At 35.3% G+C, this 21234-nt stretch overlaps 1 protein-coding gene across 9 annotated transcripts in view; it reads right to left on the bottom strand.

Annotated features, from left to right (window-relative positions):
• Positions 1–1871: 1871 nt before the first annotated feature.
• Positions 1872–21234, bottom strand: part of EED (embryonic ectoderm development) — a 194701-nt gene continuing 175338 nt past the window's right edge. For 8 of the 9 annotated variants that reach the window (XM_058687577.1, XM_058687579.1, XM_058687576.1 and 5 more), the window contains 9 exons: positions 20282–20407; positions 19509–19590; positions 16986–17077; positions 14407–14540; positions 12320–12425; positions 11115–11189; positions 3610–3768; positions 2572–2645; positions 1872–2206 (listed from right to left, as the gene is read on the bottom strand). In XM_058687577.1, the coding sequence (XP_058543560.1) occupies positions 2080–2206; positions 2572–2645; positions 3610–3768; positions 11115–11189; positions 12320–12425; positions 14407–14540; positions 16986–17077; positions 19509–19590; positions 20282–20407 (975 nt within the window). In that variant the 3' untranslated portion in view covers positions 1872–2079. The remainder of the gene's footprint in view (positions 2207–2571; positions 2646–3609; positions 3769–11114; positions 11190–12319; positions 12426–14406; positions 14541–16985; positions 17078–19508; positions 19591–20281; positions 20408–21234) is intronic. The other variant, XM_058687573.1, reaches the window with a different exon arrangement.

Here is a 21234-nt window from a genome sequence, read left to right on the forward strand (position 1 = left end):
TGCTAGATCATTGAATGTTGAATAAGAAAGCAAGTCAAGGGTCAAGTACCCGGAAAGAGATGCAATTTTAAATGTGGCTTTTACATTTTCTGATTCCAGTTATCTAAGGTCTTTAGTGGTCTAGGTTACAGGTTACTGTTCCAATTATCACTCATAGCACTTGTTTCATTGCCTATTTGGTGATCTTTGTGAGCTATTTGACCTAAATTTTCAGCAATCTCAGGAGCCTCAAGATTTAGTTTTAACAGTATCCACAGCAAGGGCAAGCAAACTATAGGTCTGGGAACTGAATATGGCCTACTGCCTGTTTTTATTAATTTCATTGGAACACAGCCAGGCCCATTTGTCTACAGATTGTGTATAGTTGCTTTCATACTATAGCAGCAGAGTTGAGTGAATGTGACAGAGACTGTATGGGCCACAAAGCCTAAAAAATTTACTCCCTAGCTGCTTACAAAAAAGTTTACCAACTGCTTATCTATAGACACACACATAGGAACTAATAACAAAAGTGAAATGGGTACCAACATATATAGTTGGAGCAAGTGAATTTGGTACATTAATAGAAATACCCTTTCATTAATTCTGACAGATAAGCATGGAAATAATTGTGTACTGAGCTATTAGCCAAAATGCTGTTTATAGCAATAGGGAAGAAAAAAAAAAACACACAAAAAACGGAAGCAATGAGCACATCCAAAAAGGTATTAAATACAGGTATATTCGTGGATATGCAGGGTTTTTATAAAAAAACAAGGCTCATCATCTCAAAATTTGACAAAATTCAGTTTTGTACTTTATGCTGGGTCCCCTCATTTTACTTCCTACCTTACGATTACTCAGGTTTTCTTCATTCCCTCTGCTTCAGGTTAATTCCTCCACATGTCATGTTGGTCCTAACTGGGGGATTTTCTCATTCTTGTTATTTCTTCTTGTTCATAAGTGTATACAAAGCACCTTATGTTTGGAACAAAACAATCAACTACTCTCAAGTCTGATTCCCTCAATCTATTTCTCTTAAGCAATACCTTTCTGGAAAAGCAAAGAGTAACACTGTACATACTCCATGTCCTTCATTTTTCAACCCCCTGCATTCAAACTTCTATGTCCTATTCTCACTTGCTCTAATGGCAAAATATCCACTCAGATTACTTATGGTCTAGCTGCAAACCAAACAGCAGTATATTTTTTAATAGTGCAGATAGCTTAATTAAATCATATGTGCCAACTCTAAATTTTAAATTTAATCACTATGATATTATTACAGAAGAAATACGAAGACATAGGAAATACGATTTCCAGTAAAAATAAATAATGTAATTTAGGGTTTCATGTATATCAAGTACTATTCTGGCTGCTTCCCACGTGTCTAATCATTTGATCCTTAATAACTCTATGAGTATCTTATCCCTGTTTCACACAAGAGGAAACTGAGGTAGATGTTAAGTTACTTGGCCCAGCTTATAGTTGCACAGTAAAACTTAAAATTCAGTTTAGTTCTAGAACTTACACTTAATCACTACATTATATAGCTTTCTTTTTTTTGTTTTAATTTTTTTAATGTTTTATTTATAAGACAGAGAGACAGAGCATGAGTGGGGAGGGGCAGAGAGAGAGGGAGACACAGAATCTGAAGCAGGCTCCAGGCTCTGAGCTGTCAGCACAGAGCCCGACGCGGGGCTCGAACTCACGAACTGTGAGATCATGACCTGAGCTGAAGTTGGACGCTTAACCAACTGAGCCATCCAGGTGCCCCTATAATAGCTTTCTTCAGGTAAAAGAACTACAAAAATGATCACTACAAAAAAGGGCATACTTTTATTACTTTCAACATTTCTCTTTATCACAATGAAAATAAACTAACACACAGCTTTACAAAAATAAATTTTTATTAAAAGCAGTAGAGTCTGAGCAGGAGACAGTACAAAGAATGTAAACAATGTAAACATCACTACATTCAGCTCAGCCTGATTGAATGCTGAAAGACAACTCTAAATGCTCTATGTGCCCTTACTAGCAAGATACATTAATCTATTATACACAGAAAACACGCTCTAATTTTGATTAGGAAAAAGTATTTTATCGAAGTCGGTCCCAGCGCCAAATACTGGCATCATCACAAACAGCTATAAGAATACTGCTATCCCTGCTAAAACTGGTTTGTCGAATAGCAGCACCACATTTATGATGAGTCAGTGTTGTACATCTAGGGGAAAACAAGACAACAGGTTAAATGCCATTCACAGAAAATGTTGTCAGTATCTAACTTAAGCCAGTAAATTAGAAAACAAATAGATGTTCCAAGTCCTATAGAACGCATTGAAAACATCACTAAGAGCTCAACCTCAATTTTCATAAAATTTGGGTACATTTTAAATTAAAAAAGTAACTTGTCACCAAGATACTTATAACCAGTCACTGTGATAAAAGATAAATGCTTTAAAATAACTGAGCCATTTAAATGTTAAAAATGATTTGAGGATGGTACCTTAAGTATCAATTACTTCCTCTGTACTGACATAACATTTAAGAAAAAGGCAGTAATTATCAATAAAATTTTTGAATACTTACTTGGCTTTATGAGGATCTTCTACTTCTAAATCCCAAACATAAAGTTTGCCAACCTGATTGCCCAATGCAAGCATCTGTATAAACACATTTTTTTAAACATCCAATTATTAAAATAGGCTATAAAGTATTCAAGCATTCCTAAGACATACTCATATTCCAGAAAAACCTCAGCTCCAGCTTATGGCCATGCTTATAATTATTTCTTTGCCATCTTAAATTTCGGATTTGTAAATGGGGTAAGAGCAACTAATACCTCACAGAAGTACTTTGAGTAAATCAGAAGGCATTCTGCAAACTGATGAAGAACTTTACAAGTTACATTGTTAGCATGTACTCTTTATTCTGCCTTAAAGAATGTAGCAAAAACTACACACAGCTCCTCCAAAGCTTTCTTACAGAAGTAAATACCCAAGTAATTTGTTACTTCAAAATCCTAACACCAATCTCCTTAAAATTTTAGATAACGGTGGGGCGCCGGGGTAGCTCAGTCAGTTAAGCGTCTGACTTCAGCTCAGGTCATGATCTCACCATTCGTGGGTTAGAGCCCCATGTCAGGCTCTGTGCTGACAACCTGGAGCCTGCTTCAGATTCCGTCTCCCCCTCTCTCTGCCCCTCCCCTACTCGTGCTCTGTCTCTCTCTCTCTCTCAAAAATAAATGCACACACCAAAAAAAAATTTAAAAAAAAACTTTTAGATAACTAGTACTTTGCCCCATGTTTATTTTTCTTTAGGTTTTTCTACCAAAAATCTACTTACAAAGGTTAACTCTAATCACCAAAACATTAAATCTTAGTAACATGTTACAGAAAGTAAATACCTCACTGCCATGATTGACACCTGCAATTGCATTTATAATAAGCACTGCAGATGGTGTGCAGAGCCACAAAGGTAGAATAAATAACACCAAAAGCCAAAGTAATCAATATAAAATACTGAGGTAGAGATTCTTAGAAGGAACCGAACATGGATGCACAAAAGAAAAGTGAAATTATAATGGTCTAAGTCAAGTAATTTGAAAATGTAAAAATATGTTGCTACCTTTTGCCAGAAATCCATAGAAAACCTCATGTACCAAATGTCACACTGGCTGTAATCGAATCGCCCGAGAATAGTCACATTAGACTCACTGGGTTTAATTTTGTCTATATCATCTTCCATTTTACCAGGTTTCCAGCACACAATGGCATTTTCACAAGACTTTGAAAGAGAAAAATGAGAAAAAAAAAAGATATGTTATGTAAAGAACTGAATTAAAAATTTTTTTTTTAAAAAGCCTTTTTTTCCTCTATTATCTTTTTAGAATTGACAGTCTTAAAACCTGGTTATCCATCTACTAAATACAGTGATATACATTTATTTATATTTGGAGTCAATGCCCACACTTGACAAGAAGTTATATTATCAACAGAATTTAACAATACCCAAAAGCATTATATTATCTGGAATATTCATTTTGAAGTCACAATTTCTCTTCCAAACCAAATTCAGCTCTAGATACTCTGGCATCCAGAGACTTGAGTGTTTTATAACAAAGGTAAAATTATATAAACTGTATACAAATAGATGGCTCTTCAATGTGTCCCCTGCTTAGAGATAAGATTATAATAGAAGGCAATTAAACGCGTGGTTTAACATCAAGACATTGATATGAGGATAGGACGGAAATAGACTAAGTTACACCTTCTCTATCCTGTAACATCATATCTTTCTTTGCACACATCTAAGTTAAGCACCAAGTAGTAAAGAATACGATGGAAGAAAAATTACAACACAGTGGGCACTATTCACATTATAGGTCAGTGGTGTGCCAATTAAGGGACCTTTGGCAATGTCCCTGGCCTTTAGTAGGTAGAGGCCAGAGATGTTGTTGAACATCGTACAATGTACAGGATGGCCTCTGCCATAAAAAAAAATTATCTAGCCCAATGTCTCAACAGAACCTAGACTGAGAAATTCTTGTGTAGGTAGAGTGCCTCCTGGAGTTTTACAGGACACAGCCTACACAGTCACATACGGCAGCTCTGTCAGGTTCACTGACCTATAAAATAGTTTAACAGCAGAGGCACAGGAAGATTAGGGAGGAAACAACACCCCTTTTTTTTCTTCCTCTCTGCCTTTTTAGATCATTTGAAATCACAGGGCTATATATCTGATATACAAATTCTTTACTGTAAAGTACCTTGGACATTACCTACTCTGATAACTCTTAACTAAGTGCACGATTGGACTGAAAGCCTGTCTACTTCTCTCAAAAGACTCATCTTGGTCCCAACCTTACTGAATGAGAACCTCTACAAGGGAAGGCCAAAACAGAAGAATTGTAACACAGCTCTTCAAGTGCTTGTCACTGACTGCACTGGTAAAGGACCCTTAGTAGAGTGCCCTCATGGAGAACTAAAACTTAAGGAGCTAAAAAGAATTTGACAAGCCTAACAGATGACTACACTTAAAAATCATCTAGAAAGCTTTTTAAAACTAAAATTCCCAGGTCCTTGTGCCAGATTTAGAATCTCCAGGAGTGAGGCCTAGGAATCTATTTTTACAATGTTCTCCCAGTGATTCTGATGCAGAAATAGATTTGAGACCACCAATATAGTTCATTCAGGTCAGCTTCCTGAAACCTAAAATGCAGAAATTCTTTCCTATCATCTGATTAAGTTCTAAGAAAAGAAATTTTAGAGCTGATGGCTTTTTACTTTTACTTCCAAAATGATGGAGTAGATATACTTTCTCCTATTATCCTCATTGTAGCTTGAAAGACTAAATATCATATATAAAGCAAACATAAGACTCTGAAAGGTACAGAGAATGCAGTCTGGTTAGGAACCTTGGGACGTGAAGCACATTGAGTTCCTTGGTTTTCTTTTGCCTCATTTACAGACTGGATACTAGAGAAGGCAGCAACTCCCCCATACTAACAGGTAAAGGCCAAAAAAATCCCAACAAAAGCCTGTTCTCTCTGGCCAAAGAACCAGGAAGATAGCAACATAGCAAGAGAGAACATTTTCAAACACTCTATTCTAGCCAAACACCACAGGAAAAAAAAAACAAACTGTGGGCCCACCCTCATGTGAACCAGCCAAGGCCCAGTGGGGAGCACTTCTCATGTGGTTAACTATGCACCTCAAGTGCATCCTCAACTCACCCTATCCCTCATCATAATGAGGTAACTCTCCTCCTTTCCAGCTGGGGTGGTATCAGAGACGGCCCAGCAGAAAGTTAGCATGTTTACCACCAGCCACAACCCCCAGGGTCAGTGGAGACCACTTGGGAAACAGTAATAAGACACTATCATCTGACTTGCCCCACCACCTGCCAATCATGAAGTAGCACTCCCTTTCCCCAGCTGAAAATTTATCAGAGGAAGCCTGCTGCAAAAGATTTAAATAAAATAAGACCCAGAGTCTTGTATAATACTCAAAATATCCAGATCTCAATCAAAAATTCACTTGTCATACCAAGAATCTTAAAATTCTCAATTTTAATGCTAAAAGACAATAAATGCCAACATTGAGATGACATAGATGTTGGAACTACCTAACACGGATTTAGCCACCATAAAAATGCTTCAATGAGCAATTATAAACACACTTAAAACAATTAAAAGTCTCAGCCAAAAATAAAAAATAAAAACAATCAAATGGAAATTTCAGAACCGAAAAATTACTATAACCAAAATAAGAAAATCAATGGAAAGGTTCAACAGGAGATGAATAGAGTCAATAAATTTAAAGTTAGAACAGAAACTATCCAATCTAAACAAAAGAAAACAAATGTACACAACAAAGGCCCAGGGGTCCAAATAAAAGATGTAACATTCATATCATTAGAGTTCCAAAAGAAGGGCAGGAAGAGAGCAGGCCTAAAAAAGAATTTGAATAATGGCTGAAAAGTTTCCAAATCTGGGACAAACTATGTCCCCAAAAGACATAAGTCTACTACAAATTCAAGGTGAATAAACCCCAAAAGATAAATTCAAAGAAATCTGTATCAAGGCACATCACATTCAAACTTCTGAAAACTAAAAACACATAAGAAAAAAATCATGAAAGCAGTTAAGACAGAACACCTATGTTTAGGAAAAAAACAATTCCAATGATGTCAGGTATCTCATCAGAAACCACAGACCTCGGAAGGAAGGAGCACAACATTTTTCAAATGTTTCAAGAAAAGAATTGTCAACAGAAAAATCCTATAAAGAGGGAATGTACCTTTCAGGAATGAAGGAAAAATGAGGCCATTCTCAAATGAAGAAAAATTAAGAATTTGTCACTGGCAGACCTGCCCTAAAGGAATGATTACAGGCACCTTTATAAACATAAAGGAAATAATATAAGGAATCTTGGAACATCAGGATGAAAGAAAAATGGAAAAAGCAAAATGAGCAAATACAATACCCTCCTTTCCCTCTGGAGTTTTTAAGTTATGTTTGATAGTTGAAGCAAAAATGGTTAATACTTTTTGATGTTCTCAAGTATAAAGGGAATATTTAAGACAATTATACTATAAATGGAGAACAAAGTAATAATATAGAGGAAATAAGATTTCTACACTTCGTATGAAGTGGTAAAATGTTGATACACAGTAGACAGACAAGTTATATAAATATGTATTTATACTTATGTTTGCATGGTAGTATATTTTTAGATAATTTTTTACTTTTAATCTATACATATTTTATACCTAGTGAACTTTCTTATAGATAGCATAACAAAAATACATAATATATATAAGATATGGTAACAAAATAGGTAATATGCATATATAATGTAACTGCTAGAGGAAACACCAAAAAAGCTACATAAAGAAATGTACTCAACACTATACATAAATCAAAATGGAATTCTAAAAAATGTTCGCATAGGGGTGCCTGGCTGGTTTAGTTAGCATGTAGTTAACATAGTTAACATAGTAGTTAGGTGTTGAGCCTACTAAAAAAAAAAAAAAAAAGATGTTCATATAACCTATATGAAATTAGGGGAAAAGCCCAGATAAAAGAAAATAAGAAGAAAAAAAAAAATTAAAGGATCCAGTCATTAAGACATAGCAATAACAAGCAACCCACAGAACAGCTAAACATCCTACAACTGAAAGCAGTATGGGAAAAATCCACAATTACAGCTGGAAACTTCCCCATCTCTCACTAGTTGATAAAATAAGTAGAGAGAAAAAGCAGTGCAGATATGGAATTCAACCACGCCATCAACAAGAGCAGCTAACTCACATTTACAGAACTTACACACAAACAGAACTGCACATCCATTTCAAGCTCCTATGGAACATATACCTCAGATAGGGTCATACAATAAATCTCAAAAAGTTTAAAAGAGCCAAGATCATCAAGAGTATGCTGTGACCACAATGGAATCAAACTGAAATCAATAAGAGAAAGATAACAAGAAAATCTCCAGCACCTAGAAACTAAACAACACACTTCGTATCAAAATTAGTGAAATGCAGCTAAAGCAGTGCTGACAGGAAAATTTACAGCATCTAATACTTACTTTAGAAAAGTCTCAACTCAATAATCTAAGCTCTCTTGGAGCACCTGGGTGGCTCAGTCAGTTAAGCGTCCTGACTTCAGCCCCAGTCACAATCTCACCGTTCATAGGTTCGAGCCCCACATCAGGCTCTGTGCTGACAGCTCAGAGCCTGGAGCCTGCTTTGGATTCTGTGTCTCCCTCTCTCTCTCAAAAATAAATAAGCATTAAAAAAATTTTTTTTAACATTTATTCAATTTTGAAAGGCAGAGAGAGCGCGGATGGGGGAGGTGTAGAGAGAGAGGGAGACACAAACAGAAGCAGGCTCCAGGCTCTGAGCTATCAGCACAGAGCCTGATGAGGGGCTCAAACTCAGGGACCGCGAGATGATAACCTGAGCCGAAGTCGGCCACTTACCCGACTGAGCCACCCAGGCACCCCCAAAATTTTTTTTTAATAATCTAAGCTCCCACACCTTAAGAAATTGGCAAAAGAGCAAAATACATCCATGGGAAATAAGAGATAAAAAATTGATGAGTCCTTACCAAGACTGACAAAAAAAAAGAAGACAATAAATTACCAATTTCAGGAATGAAACAGGGCCATCAGTAGAGACCTTGCAGTTATCAAAGGGCAGTAAGAATACTACAAACAACTCTACACACAATTTTTACTTTAGATACAATGGACCAATTCCTCAAACAGCACAAATTACCACAACTCACACAATATAAAATAGTTAATTTGACGGGGCGCCTGGGTGGCGCAGTCGGTTAAGCGTCCGACTTCAGCCAGGTCACGATCTCGCGGTCCGTGAGTTCGAGCCCCGCGTCAGGCTCTGGGCTGATGGCTCGGAGCCTGGAGCCTGTTTCCGATTCTGTGTCTCCCTCTCTCTCTGCCCCTCCCCCGTTCATGCTCTGTCTCTCTCTGTCCCAAAAATAAATAAAAAACGTTGAAAAAAAAAAAAATTAAAAAAATAAAATAAAATAAAATAGTTAATTTGAACAGTCAGTTCTTTTAACTATCAGGGAAACTGAATCTGTTATCCTTAAAACTCTCCCTCAAAAATTTCTAGGCCCAGATGATTTAACTGGAGAATTCTAACAACCATTTATGAAGAATTAACATCAATTCTATAAACACCAATTCTATCAATTCCAGAAAATAGGAGGGAAAACTTCCCAATTCATTTTATAAAGCCAGTATTATCAATAGGAAAACCAGACAAAGACATTACAAAACACTTCAGACTAATATCAGTCTCATGAACAAAAATACAGAAATATTTAACAAAATACCAACTATTAGCAACATATATAAAAATTACACACTATGACCAAATAAACTTATTCCAGGGACTGGAATCAATATTAAAAAAAAACAATTACAGGGTGCCTGGGTGGCTCAGAGCAGAGCGTGCTTGGGATTCTCTGTCCTCCACTCTCTGTCCCTTCCCCCAATCACATACACTTTCTCTTTCTCAAAGTAAATAAACTTAAAAAAAAAAAAAAAGAAATACACTGCATTAACAGGCTAAGGAAGAAAAACCACATGACCATACCAACTGATAGAGAAAAAGCATTTAACAAAATTCAACAAGGATTTCATGATAAAACTCTCAAAAAACTAGTAAGGGAGACAGTTCTCAACTTGATAGAGAACATCTACAAAAAACAGCTAATTGCCAAACACTGAATTCTTTCCCCTTTAACATCAGAAACAAGTCAAGAACGTCTGATCTTAACATCACTATTCAACATAGAACTGTAAGTCTGCCAGTGCAATAAGGCAAGATCAGAAAGGAAACTATACAACTGCCCCTATTTGCAGATGACATGATAGTCTATGTAAAAAAATCCCAAGTCCTCGAAAAAAAACCCTCCTAGAATTAGGTCACAGGATTAAAGGTCAATATGTAAAAATCAACTGCATTCCTATATACTAGCAATAAACACATAGAAATAAGGAATATCATTTGTAACCACAAAAAAGAGAAGTACTTAAGTATAAATCTAACAAAGTATGTACATGACTTCTACGCTAAAAAGCTACATAATGCTGATAATAAAAATCAAAGATCTAAATAAATGGACAGACAAGCTATGTTCATGAACTGGAGAGCAGAGCAAAGATATTAGTCCCCCACCAAACTGATATATAGGTTTAACATAATAGCAATCAAAATCTCCCCTGCCCATAAAACTCCTGGCAAGATTTTTTATAAAATGTAGACAAGATTATTCTAAAATTTAAATGGGAAGTCAAAGGAATCAAAATAACTAAAACAATTTTGAAAAAGAATAAAATGGAAGAAATCACTTAACCAATTCCAAGACTTACTATAGAGCCACAGTAACCAAGACTGCATATAGCAGTGGTAGAGGGAAATAGAACAGAAAAACCAGAAAAGGCCTCATACAAGTAGGCCAAACAACTTTGACCAAAATGCAAAAGCAGTTCAAAGGAGAAAGAATAGTTTTTCAACAAATGGTGCTGAATAATTGGCTATCCACATGCAAAAAAATGAACTACCTAAACCTCATACAAAAATTGACTCAAAATAGATGATACGTTAATATAAAATGTAACACGACAAAATGCAGGAAAAATTCCTTAGGATCCAGAGTGTGAAGAGCTTTTAAATGTAACATCAAAAGCACAATCCATAAAATAATTTTCTTCAAACAAAATTCAATAAATTGAAATTCGTCAAAATTAAAACCATTTGCTCTACAAAAGACCCTGTTAAGAGGATGAAAAGACAAGCTACAGATTGGAAGAAATTTTTGCAAACTACATATCTGACACAGGATTCATATTCAGAATATATTAAGAACTCTCAAGACTCAACAATAAAAAAAAAAAAAACACACAAAACCAATCCAATTAGAAAATGAGCAAAAGATATGAAGAGACATCATCGAAAAGGATATATGGATGGTAAATAAGCACATGAAAAAGATGTTCAACATCACTAGCCATCAGGGAAATGCAAATTAAGACCACGATGAGGTATCACTACACACCTATCAGAACAGCTAAAATAAAAAATAGTGACAGTACCAAATGCCGGCGAAGATTCGGAGACACTGGATCTTTCATACATTGCTGGTGGGAATGTAAAATGGCACGGCCACTCTGGAAAATAGTTTGGCAGTTTCTTAAAAAACTAAACAAACTTAACCATGACCCAGCAATTGCCATTCTAGGCATTTATCCCAGAGAAATGAAAACTTAAGTCCACACAAAAACCTGAACACGATTGTTCATTAGAAGCTTTATTTGTAATAGCCCCAAACTGCAAAGGACCAAAATGTCCTACAATAGATGAATAGTTAAATAAACTGTGGTACAGCCATACCATGGAATACTACTCAGCAATAAAAAGGGGAAACTATTGATACACACAACAACTTGGATGGCATTATACTGAGTGAAAAAAAAACCAATCTTAAAAGGTCCCATACTGTTAACATTCCTGAACTGACAAAATTCACATGTGATAAAATGATGACATAGAACTATACGCACACATTGTACAATGTCAATTTCCTAAATTTGATATTGTATTATAGTTATGTGAGATGTATGTGGGAGAAATCGGGTGAAGGGCAATATGGGACTTCTCTGCTTTGAAACTTACTGTCAATCTAATTATTTCAAGGTCAAAACTTTAAAAAAAGGAAAAACTATACCTGGAAGGCCAAGAAAAAAGTCAGGCTCTGCCCAAGAAAATATGCAATACCCTGAAATCCACATCAAGAAAGGAGACTGGACAGCAATTTTTCCAAATATGACAATCCTAAATGTTCAGATAACATCACCAACAACTACTCTAAATTATCAGCAAAAAATATGTAAATATACATCAACACTTTAGAGATCAGGGGTTGGCAAACTACAGCCCATAGCCAACCCCAGCTGTTTTTGTAAATACAAATTTACCAAAATGGACACAAACATACCAAAAAACCCACCACTGGCTTTAGAAATTGGGTTGTTTTATAGCATCAGATATCAGAGAAGAATATCATCTCACAAGTTAACATTTTTCCTATTATTACAGCACAAGTTATAACAAATCATCAGGATGTTTTATGCCTAAAACAAGCTTCCAAATCTATAAGACTTCAAGGAAGAAAAAAAAAGGAATTTCTGCCATCTGCCATCCAATTTACCAAACTATATGAAAAAACTGTGCTCCCTGAAAAGTTCCAACTCACACAAACACAAATAACAGAAGTACAGCTTAACAACAGTTAGCATACCTTGGAAAGTATCAAATCACCTAACCATCGCACACAATCGACATAATTCCTATGTATGTCTCTGGTGGAAAAGTCAGGAAAGTGAATTTTCTGAGAAATAAATGGCCTGAAATGGAAATGTCAAAAGTTAAAAGAAAAAAGGATAGTAGAATCACACTAATTTTCACTTAAAAGATTTATAAAACTTTAATAAATACAATAAGCTATCTAAAGTTAAGCATTAAGTCTATGAAAGTCAATATATCTAGATTATTTCAAAAGATCGTCATCTTTCTAGAACAATGACATATCATTCCAAAGACTGCTAAAGAGAAAGCTAGATGAGAGTCCTGCCTTGAGCAACAATTTCTGGAAATGGTATCTGACAAGAATCTGGCATTTCATAAGACTTTTCCTATATTTGGGTAAGTAAAACATACTGCTATACATACATACATACATACATACATATATATACATATATTTTGCTTAAACATGTCTGTGAGAAGACCACCAACTACCAGTTCTTCCCATTCTACAGATAATTAAAAGTATACCTAACATTTCTAATCTAGTGATTCAGTTTTAGACTGAAATTAATTATAAAAGAATGATATGCCATGAATTAGCTGTGTCTCTTGGACAATTCAACACATCCTTTTTACTTCTCCTTCATATGTAAAAAGAATGCTGGGTTGAATCCTCTCATACATTCCTCCCAATTCCAATTCTAGGAGCTTTTCTTTATTAAAACATTAAAATGTTATTCATAATCTGTTATAAATTCTCAATTCTGCTGTAATTATGTTAACTGCTTTTTAGCCAAATAAATATTATAATCTATGGTTAAACCTCTCAAGATCAGCATAACTCAATGTTACTTTCTGTAAACTGTAAAATATAATTTCTATTTATTCCAAAGCTCTAGAAAATATGAAAACAAATATTATACTAACCCCTTGGGTTCTAAAAGAGAAATCTGGAAGTTGTACTAATTCTCAGAGGCCACTGAGGTCTCATAAATGTTAATGCATTGAAATATTTGTTGATGGTTATAAATTTAACTGATAATCTATTAATAATCTGGTTTGATAAAGAGAAAATAAATGCTAGCTCTTTGTTAAAAAAGAACTGTAAACAAAGTTAATAAATGGAGATTTATGACAGTTACAGTGAAAGTGCTAACAGCCTGATCAGATACTGAAAAGACAGTTACTGAATTAAAGAATTGAAACATTTCAGGGGTGCCTGGGTGGCTCAAGTCTGTTAAGCGTCTGTCTTCAGTGATTCATGGGTTTGAGCCCTACATTGGGCTCTGTGCTGACAGCTCAGAGCCTGGAGTCTGCCCTGGATTCTGTGTCTCCCTCTCTCCCTGCCCCTCCCCTACTCGGCACTCTGTCTCTCTCTCAAAAATAAGTAAACAATAAAAAAAAAATAAGCATTTCGAAAACAGATTTCAATTGGAACTTTTCAAAAATAAAAAAAAAAGAAGATTGCCTGGCTGGCTCAAAGGGTGGAGTGTATGTCTCTTGATCTTGGGGTTGTAGGTTCAAGCCCCACATTGGGTGGAAAGATTACTTAAAAAATGAAAATCTTTATATATATTAAGAAAACTTCCCACTCAAAATCTTTTGAAGGAGGTTCCAGCTTTTGAATTTTCTCCATCTAAAAAAGGGATCATCATTTAAAGGAAAGAATTACATTATCATGAATCAAAGCCAAGAAACCCATTTAAAAAATCAGGATTTACTGACGTGACTAAAAATTAAAAGTGCTGACAAATAATGCTAGCAACATTATTCAGAAGGACCCTTTACTCTATCCCACAGCAATTTTAAGCAGCTTAACATTGTTATAATGTAAAAAGCCAAGCATATACATACCTAAATAAGTAAAACATGCTACTAAATTAAGATGAAAACGCAATTTAAAGGGGATTTTGAAAAATGAGCCACAAACATTAGACTAAAAGCAAAGGGCTTCTATTTAAAATCAGTAAATTTTATGGTATGTAAATTGTAGGGGATTATGTAAAAATTTTGGATAAAGTAAAACACATCATCAATCCAACAGCAAGAAATAACTGTTTTAAATAGCACAATTTTTACCTGTTAGTTTTATTTGGGTTATAATCATAAGATTCTTTAATTGCATTCATCATTCTCTTTGAATTGATCCTCCAAAGTTTAAGAGAGTGATCCATACCACAGGACATTATTTTTTCACCCAAAAGATCATAATCCTGTACGTAAAACAAAAAAGCTTAAACATACAAAACTGCCCAAATTAGACTATCCAATTTTCATCTGAGGTACAGTGTAGTGAAAATTGTATTTTAAGTCACAAACACTTTGAGTTTCATCTATGTAGCCCATAAATCAGAGCTGTTACTGATTTCAAGATTTAATTTTATCTGATTTGTCACCATAGCATATATGAGCTTATATAAGTCAAGAAAGTAAATTGTTTGAATTTAGTTTCATCTGTTCAATTATTTTTAAATATTACCTTTGCTTGATTTTGAAGGTAAATAGAATGCTGAAGTAATTATTCTATGATGCAAAGACCGAAGTTAGTTTTCTTTGTCTATTAAACAATGAAATTGACAGCTGTATGTGAAACTATACAATGAGTCTTTAAACAACTGAAATTTTGCTTTATGTGTATATTTAAGTCAAAATACTTCAGTTACATTAGGTAAGTTCACTTTTAAAAAGAAAAAAGGTCTAAAAAACCGAAATAATGTATTTTAACTTTTTCATTTGCTATATACCAATTGTTAAGACTGCTAACAGATCATCCGTTGTAGCAACCTTAATGTACCTATTTCATAAAGCAATGAGGCACAGAGATGCTCTTTAATTTAGCATGTGATTCATGTTAATGAAAATCTCATACATCAGTCCTTCTAGTGGAACTCCTCCTGTATTATAGAGAAGAGGAAATAGACTGTGTACTGCTCTCATTTTAAGAAATAACAATAGGGGTGGGGCGCCTGGGTGGCTCAGTCGGTTGGGCGTCCAACTTCGGCTCAGGTCATGATCTCGTGGTCCGTGAGTTCGAGCCCCGCGTCGGGCTCTGGGCTGATGGCTCAGAGCCCGGAGCCTGCTTCCGATTCTGTGTCTCCCTCTCTCTCTGCCCCTCCCCCGTTCATGCTCTGTCTCTCTGTCTCAAAAATAAATAAAACGTTAAAAAAAAAATTTTTAAGAAATAACAATAGGGGCACCTGGGTGGCTCAGTCGGTTAAACGTCTGACTTCGGCTCAGGTCACGATCTCACAGTTTGTGTGTTTGAGCCCCGGGTTGGGCTCTGTGCTGACAGTTCAGAGCCTAGAGCCTGCCTTGGATTCTGTGTCTCCCTCTCTCTGCTCCTCCCTCATTAATGCTCTGCCTCTATCTCTCAAAAATAAATAAAAGTTAAAAAAAATTTAAAAAAACAAAGAAAGAAAGAAATAACAATAGAAGGGCACCTGGGTGGCTCAGTCAGTAGAGCATGCAACTCTTGATCTTGGGGTTATGAACTTGAGCCACACACTCGGTGCAGAGATTACCTAAAAATAAAATCTTAAATAAAAAGAAAAAGAAAGAAAGAAAGAAAGAAAGAGCGAACGAATGAACAGTAAAGAGTTCTATCTATGGAGGAGAGTATCTTCCTTATTAATCTAGGTATTTGTGTTAAACCAACCTTCAAACTGATCACTGTTTTCCAAGAGCCTAAGGGCTTTAGATTCGTGTTTACTGAATTCAGAAGTCTGGTTGCTGCTACTTCTAATTACCTCAATGTCAACAGCAACATGACACCCTTAGAGCCAGTAGCTCTAATTTATAATTCTTAAAAAAAGGATGGTAGTCATGGGTCTTAAGACACAGAAGACAGGAGAGTGCTGCTGCAACTTTTAGAAAATCCAAGGTGACAAAGTAGGTGAAATTAGGTATGATTCTCACAAAAGCATACAAACCCCAACTTCCAATTATTTAGTACTTCCAATTAAAATGCTACCTGCTTCAAAACATGGTGCCCCTTTACATAGTTTAAGAAAATACTGAAGAGTTGTAAAACCACTAAGTAAGTTATAAATGGAACATAAGTAAAGCTAAAATAATGTAAAAATGTCAAGGGGGGCCTGGGTGGCTCAGTCAGTTGAGCTTCTGACTCTGGCTCAGGTCATCATCTCCTGGTCTGTGAGTTTGAGCCCCGCGTGGGGCTCTGTGCTGACAGCTCAGAGCCTGGAGCCTGCTTCAGATTCTGTGTCTCCTTCTCTCCACCCTTCTCCCACTTGTGCTCTGTCTCTCAAAAATAAATGTAAAAAAAAAAAAAAAAAAAAAAAAAAAAAAAAAATTGAAAGATGAAAGTTGATCAATTGCTAACTGGCTTAACCTTTTTCTTTAATGACTGAGAAACAGCAAAACAAAAGTTAGCTTGGTGAGTTTTGATTGAACAAGTTCAAGGTATTCTTTCATGAGAATCCAGGTGTTGGTATAAAGTGCAAGAGTACAGATAAAACACAGAGCCTTACTCGCTTTATTCCTTCATCTGTAAGCTAATAACCTTGTTATATCACAAGTAAACGAAATGAGTGCCTGACAGGCTGTATGAAACAAACCACATGCTTTCTTATAAGAGTTCCATGGGGATCGTTCAGAGCTCTGTACACCTGAAGATCACCGCCCTGCAGCTTTCAACTTACAGCACTTAGAACTTCATCTCTGTGCCCTTCTACGCCTCCAAATATTGCCACCAGAGTGTCTGTTTGGATATTCCATAATCGTAAAGCATGATCTAGTATAGACATAAAAAAAATTAAAATGAACTTTAGTCATTCATTTACTCTGGACTTGCAAAACCTCTTTAAAGTAAAAACTACTGAAGTTTGGAATTAAGTTATGCACAGTGGGGACTAAGCAGAATCCAATTATATAGCAATTTAAAATATTTACATCAACATGTAGACTTAAGTATGAGCTCAAACTTTCAAGATCAAAAAGAAGTATTTATGTGGTCTTAAAATATGTTTAGCTTATTTACCTCAAACAATTTCTTTTAAATAACATCTGATTTAATGGAGTCATGCTCATGACATAACACTTAGGGATTTGACATAAATAAAGTTTATGTTATGTCATAGAACAAGATACTACAGTTTTTCCCTCCATAGAATCCACATTTAGTAGTTGAAGGGGACTGAGCAGATTTACGAGATCTTTACAGTAAACCCAAAATAGGATTAAAAACTATACATATCACAACATACTTTTATAGTATTAAAGACCTCTTAGAAATATTAACTATAATTTGAGCAATCTCATCCACTAAGCATTAGCAACAAAATATACCGCATTAATATAAACATGAATGTACAGCTTGGTATCTGGCAATGCCCAAACTGTACATGACTATTAATCTACTCCATAGGGAACACTAAAAGACAGTAATAAATTATGTTTAGTAGTGGAAATTAACGTTGCCATAAAAATTATTTCTTAAAAAAATTATTTCTTGATTCCAATTGTGTACAAGTTTTTGTGTGGACATTTACTTTCATTTCTCTTGACTACATATACACACACACGGAAGTGGTATTTCTATGTTTAACTTTTTGAGGAAATTCTAGACTTTTTTTTAAGGTGGGTACATTTTACATTCCCACCAGCAATGTATAGGGGGTTCAAACTTCTCTACATTCTAATCAACAGGTTATTGTCTGTATGATTATAGTCATCCTACTAGGTATGAAATGGTCTCATTGTGGTTTTGATTTCTATTTCCTTAATGATAAATGATGCTGAGCACCTTTTCAAGTGCTCACTGGACAACTGTGTGTATTCTTTAGAGGAAGTCTATTTAAAACATTTGACGCTTTTTTTAAAGGGTTGTCTTTATTGTTGAGTTGTAAGAGCTCTTTATACAAATCCCTTATTAGATATACAACTTGGAAAATATTTTATCATATTCTGTAGATTATTTTGCACAATGGGGGAAGAGCTGAGTTAAAAAGTTGTGATAGTTAGAACAAGTGCGGCATTATGACCCAGACCACCTGTAAAGAAATACCTGGGTCCAGCTACTATTATCAGAGGAAAGTTGTCAGCTCTTCCTAGGTGTCAATTTCTATACTTAAGCCTTGATAGTTAAAGAAAAATCACACTGAAGTATTTTCATGTAAGAATTTTGACTTGAGGACATCTTTTAATATAAACAGATTGAGGGGGAGATTATAGGTTTGATAAGCCTTTATTTTTTGACAAGCCTTTAAAAAGAATAAACTTGACTAGAATAATGTAGAAGTAAAAGGGAAAAAGGCAATCAAGAACAGAATGTAGAAATAAGAACAAGCCAGCTCATTTCAGAGAGCTCAGAAATGATTAAGAGGCCTGAATGAGCCCTGAATAAACTTATAATGCCAATATAGGCATACGGAAGGCTTTCTCTTTCTAAGTATGGGAAACATTTCAAAGAGCTTATACTAGAGAACTTAGCATTTTAAGGAAGTCTATTAGGGGATCCTTTACAAAACAAAAACTTTATATATACATAGAGAAAAACAATTTTCAGATGCATTATTTCTTACTACATGACTGGTTAGTCATAAGATGATTTGCAAAACTTTTGAAAATTCTTAAAAATGTCCTAACTTTGATGTTCTGCCACTAAAATTAATAAAGTTTAATAAAATAATTCAAATGAGGATGAATGATCATAACACACTACTGCACATAAGAAGGGTAACACATACTTAATCTTCAGTACCTATTATCTCATTTATATCTGATGTTAACAGTGTATTTTTTCGGGGCGCCTGGGTGGCGCAGTCGGTTAAGCGTCCGACTTCAGCCAGGTCACGATCTCGCGGTCCGTGAGTTCGAGCCCCGCGTCAGGCTCTGGGCTGATGGCTCGGAGCCTGGAGCCTGTTTCCGATTCTGTGTCTCCCTCTCTCTCTGCCCCTCCCCCGTTCATGCTCTGTCTCTCTCTGTCCCAAAAATAAATAAAAAACGTTGAAAAAAAAAAAAAAAAAAGTGTATTTTTTCATGGTCTTTCAACTAATTCTTGGTCTGGGAATGCTAATAAGGTCTAAGATTTTTCTACTAAAACATACTTTATAAATTCTTTTTAAATTTGGTTTTTTTTTTTAACCTAAGAACTCTCTGTCCCTTAAAAAAAAAAAAAATCATTTCCAAATAAATAGGACTAAAGAAACATTTGCTTCTCTTACCTTTACTTACTGACAGGAGAAGATTTGGATCTCTTGGGTGGAATTTCAGCTCATTGATAGCATTTCCATGGCCAACATAATGCTACAATAAATTTATAACATTCAACTTTCATATTAAATCAATAAATTCTCTCGTTAATCTTAAGAGAATGGAAAAATAGTTTCACTTAAAGTACTGGTTCTCAACCCTGGCTGCACATTAAAAATCACCCAACAAAGTAAGGTTGAAAAAAAAAGAAAAAAAAGAAAAAAGACATTGAAGTCCCAACTGCAGGTATTTTGATTTGACTGGATTAGCTGAGGCCCAGCTAAGGATTTAAAAGACCCTCAGGTGATTCTAATGTGCCCTAGGGTTAAAAAACTTCTGATTTAAAGAGGTTTGTAAAACTTCTCTCGGTATCAAATTCCTAGGCTTCACCTTTTGGTTCTTTACAAGGTGCCCTTGACTCTAAATCCCTAATTAAAAGATTTGGGAAAGACTTACTCTTCCGCTATAGTTCATTCCAGACTCTCTGAATAAGGCAAGGCAGGAGGTAAATTATTCTATTTTTTTTAAATTTCGAATAAAAACTTCCTGCTTATTCCTTAATTTGTATTATCTAAATGTGACAAAGGTCTCAAAAGACTTGTCTAAAGGAAGCAAAAAGCAAAGTACAAATCAAGTTAGAAAGTATACAGATACGGATTCCACTAGTTTTAAATTAAAAAATGGTAAGTTTTCACAAGTGTGCATTCAAAACAGGGCAGATCTACAATGTAACCAAAAAACCCACCTTTATGCACTGCATTGTTATGGGATTAATTATCCTAATTATGCCTCTAGATCCGGCCACAGCCAGCAAAGGATGGCTTGTATTGCTATCATATGTCCATGCACAAGTATAGAAGTTTTCATCAGCCTAAGAAATGCCAGTTAAGAAATATAATTTGTTTTTGAAAAGTAAACACGTCAATGATTATAGTACAGTATAAGGAAAGCTCCAAAGAAACGCTCAAGTTTTTACAAACCAGTCCTTCCACTCAATTTGATTACTATTCAGAGATGCTTTCACTCAACTGTCATTTGAAAGCAGCCATGAACAATATGTAAATGAATGGGTATGGTTGTGTACCAGTAAAAGTTTATTTACACAAACAGGTAGCTAGCCCCACAAGCTGTAATTTGCTGACCCCTGTTTTAGCCCAATACTTCTGAATATGCATCTCTAGAAAAAGATCAGCAACTATTCAGTTATCCACTTTTTCCTGTGAGACTTTCCCAGTAAGGCTACAGAGCACTTCTTTCCACATAAATGATGAAAGACTGAATATCCTCGCTTTTTCTTTTTTGCTAGCTTTTTCAAATGGATCTTAAAAGAAACAGCTTTGACTGTCTAACCTTTTGGCTTTTTAAACCTTTCTTTTTCTTTATGTACTCATGTTTTGCAATATTTTATTTCCTAAACAAACTGCATGTTTATTTTTTCCCTATAGGCTTTGTTGTTCAAATACTTGGGATGAATGCCAGTCACAGCTTCTGATCAACCCAAATTCATCAAATTAACTACCCTGACATGATAAAACTCTACACAAGGTCAAAGAAACAGGTTTTAGCTACTCTCTTGCTATCATTCTCTACTACTGGATTTCCAATGCTCATCTCCAGACATCCTTCCTCCCTCCCTCATATCCACCTTAAAATACATTTCTAGGGATCAGGAAAATTAAACTAAATACAAGGAGTCTC

Source organism: Neofelis nebulosa, chromosome 10 (assembly GCF_028018385.1).
Source record: "Neofelis nebulosa isolate mNeoNeb1 chromosome 10, mNeoNeb1.pri, whole genome shotgun sequence".
NCBI classification, from domain to species: Eukaryota; Metazoa; Chordata; class Mammalia; order Carnivora; family Felidae; genus Neofelis; species Neofelis nebulosa.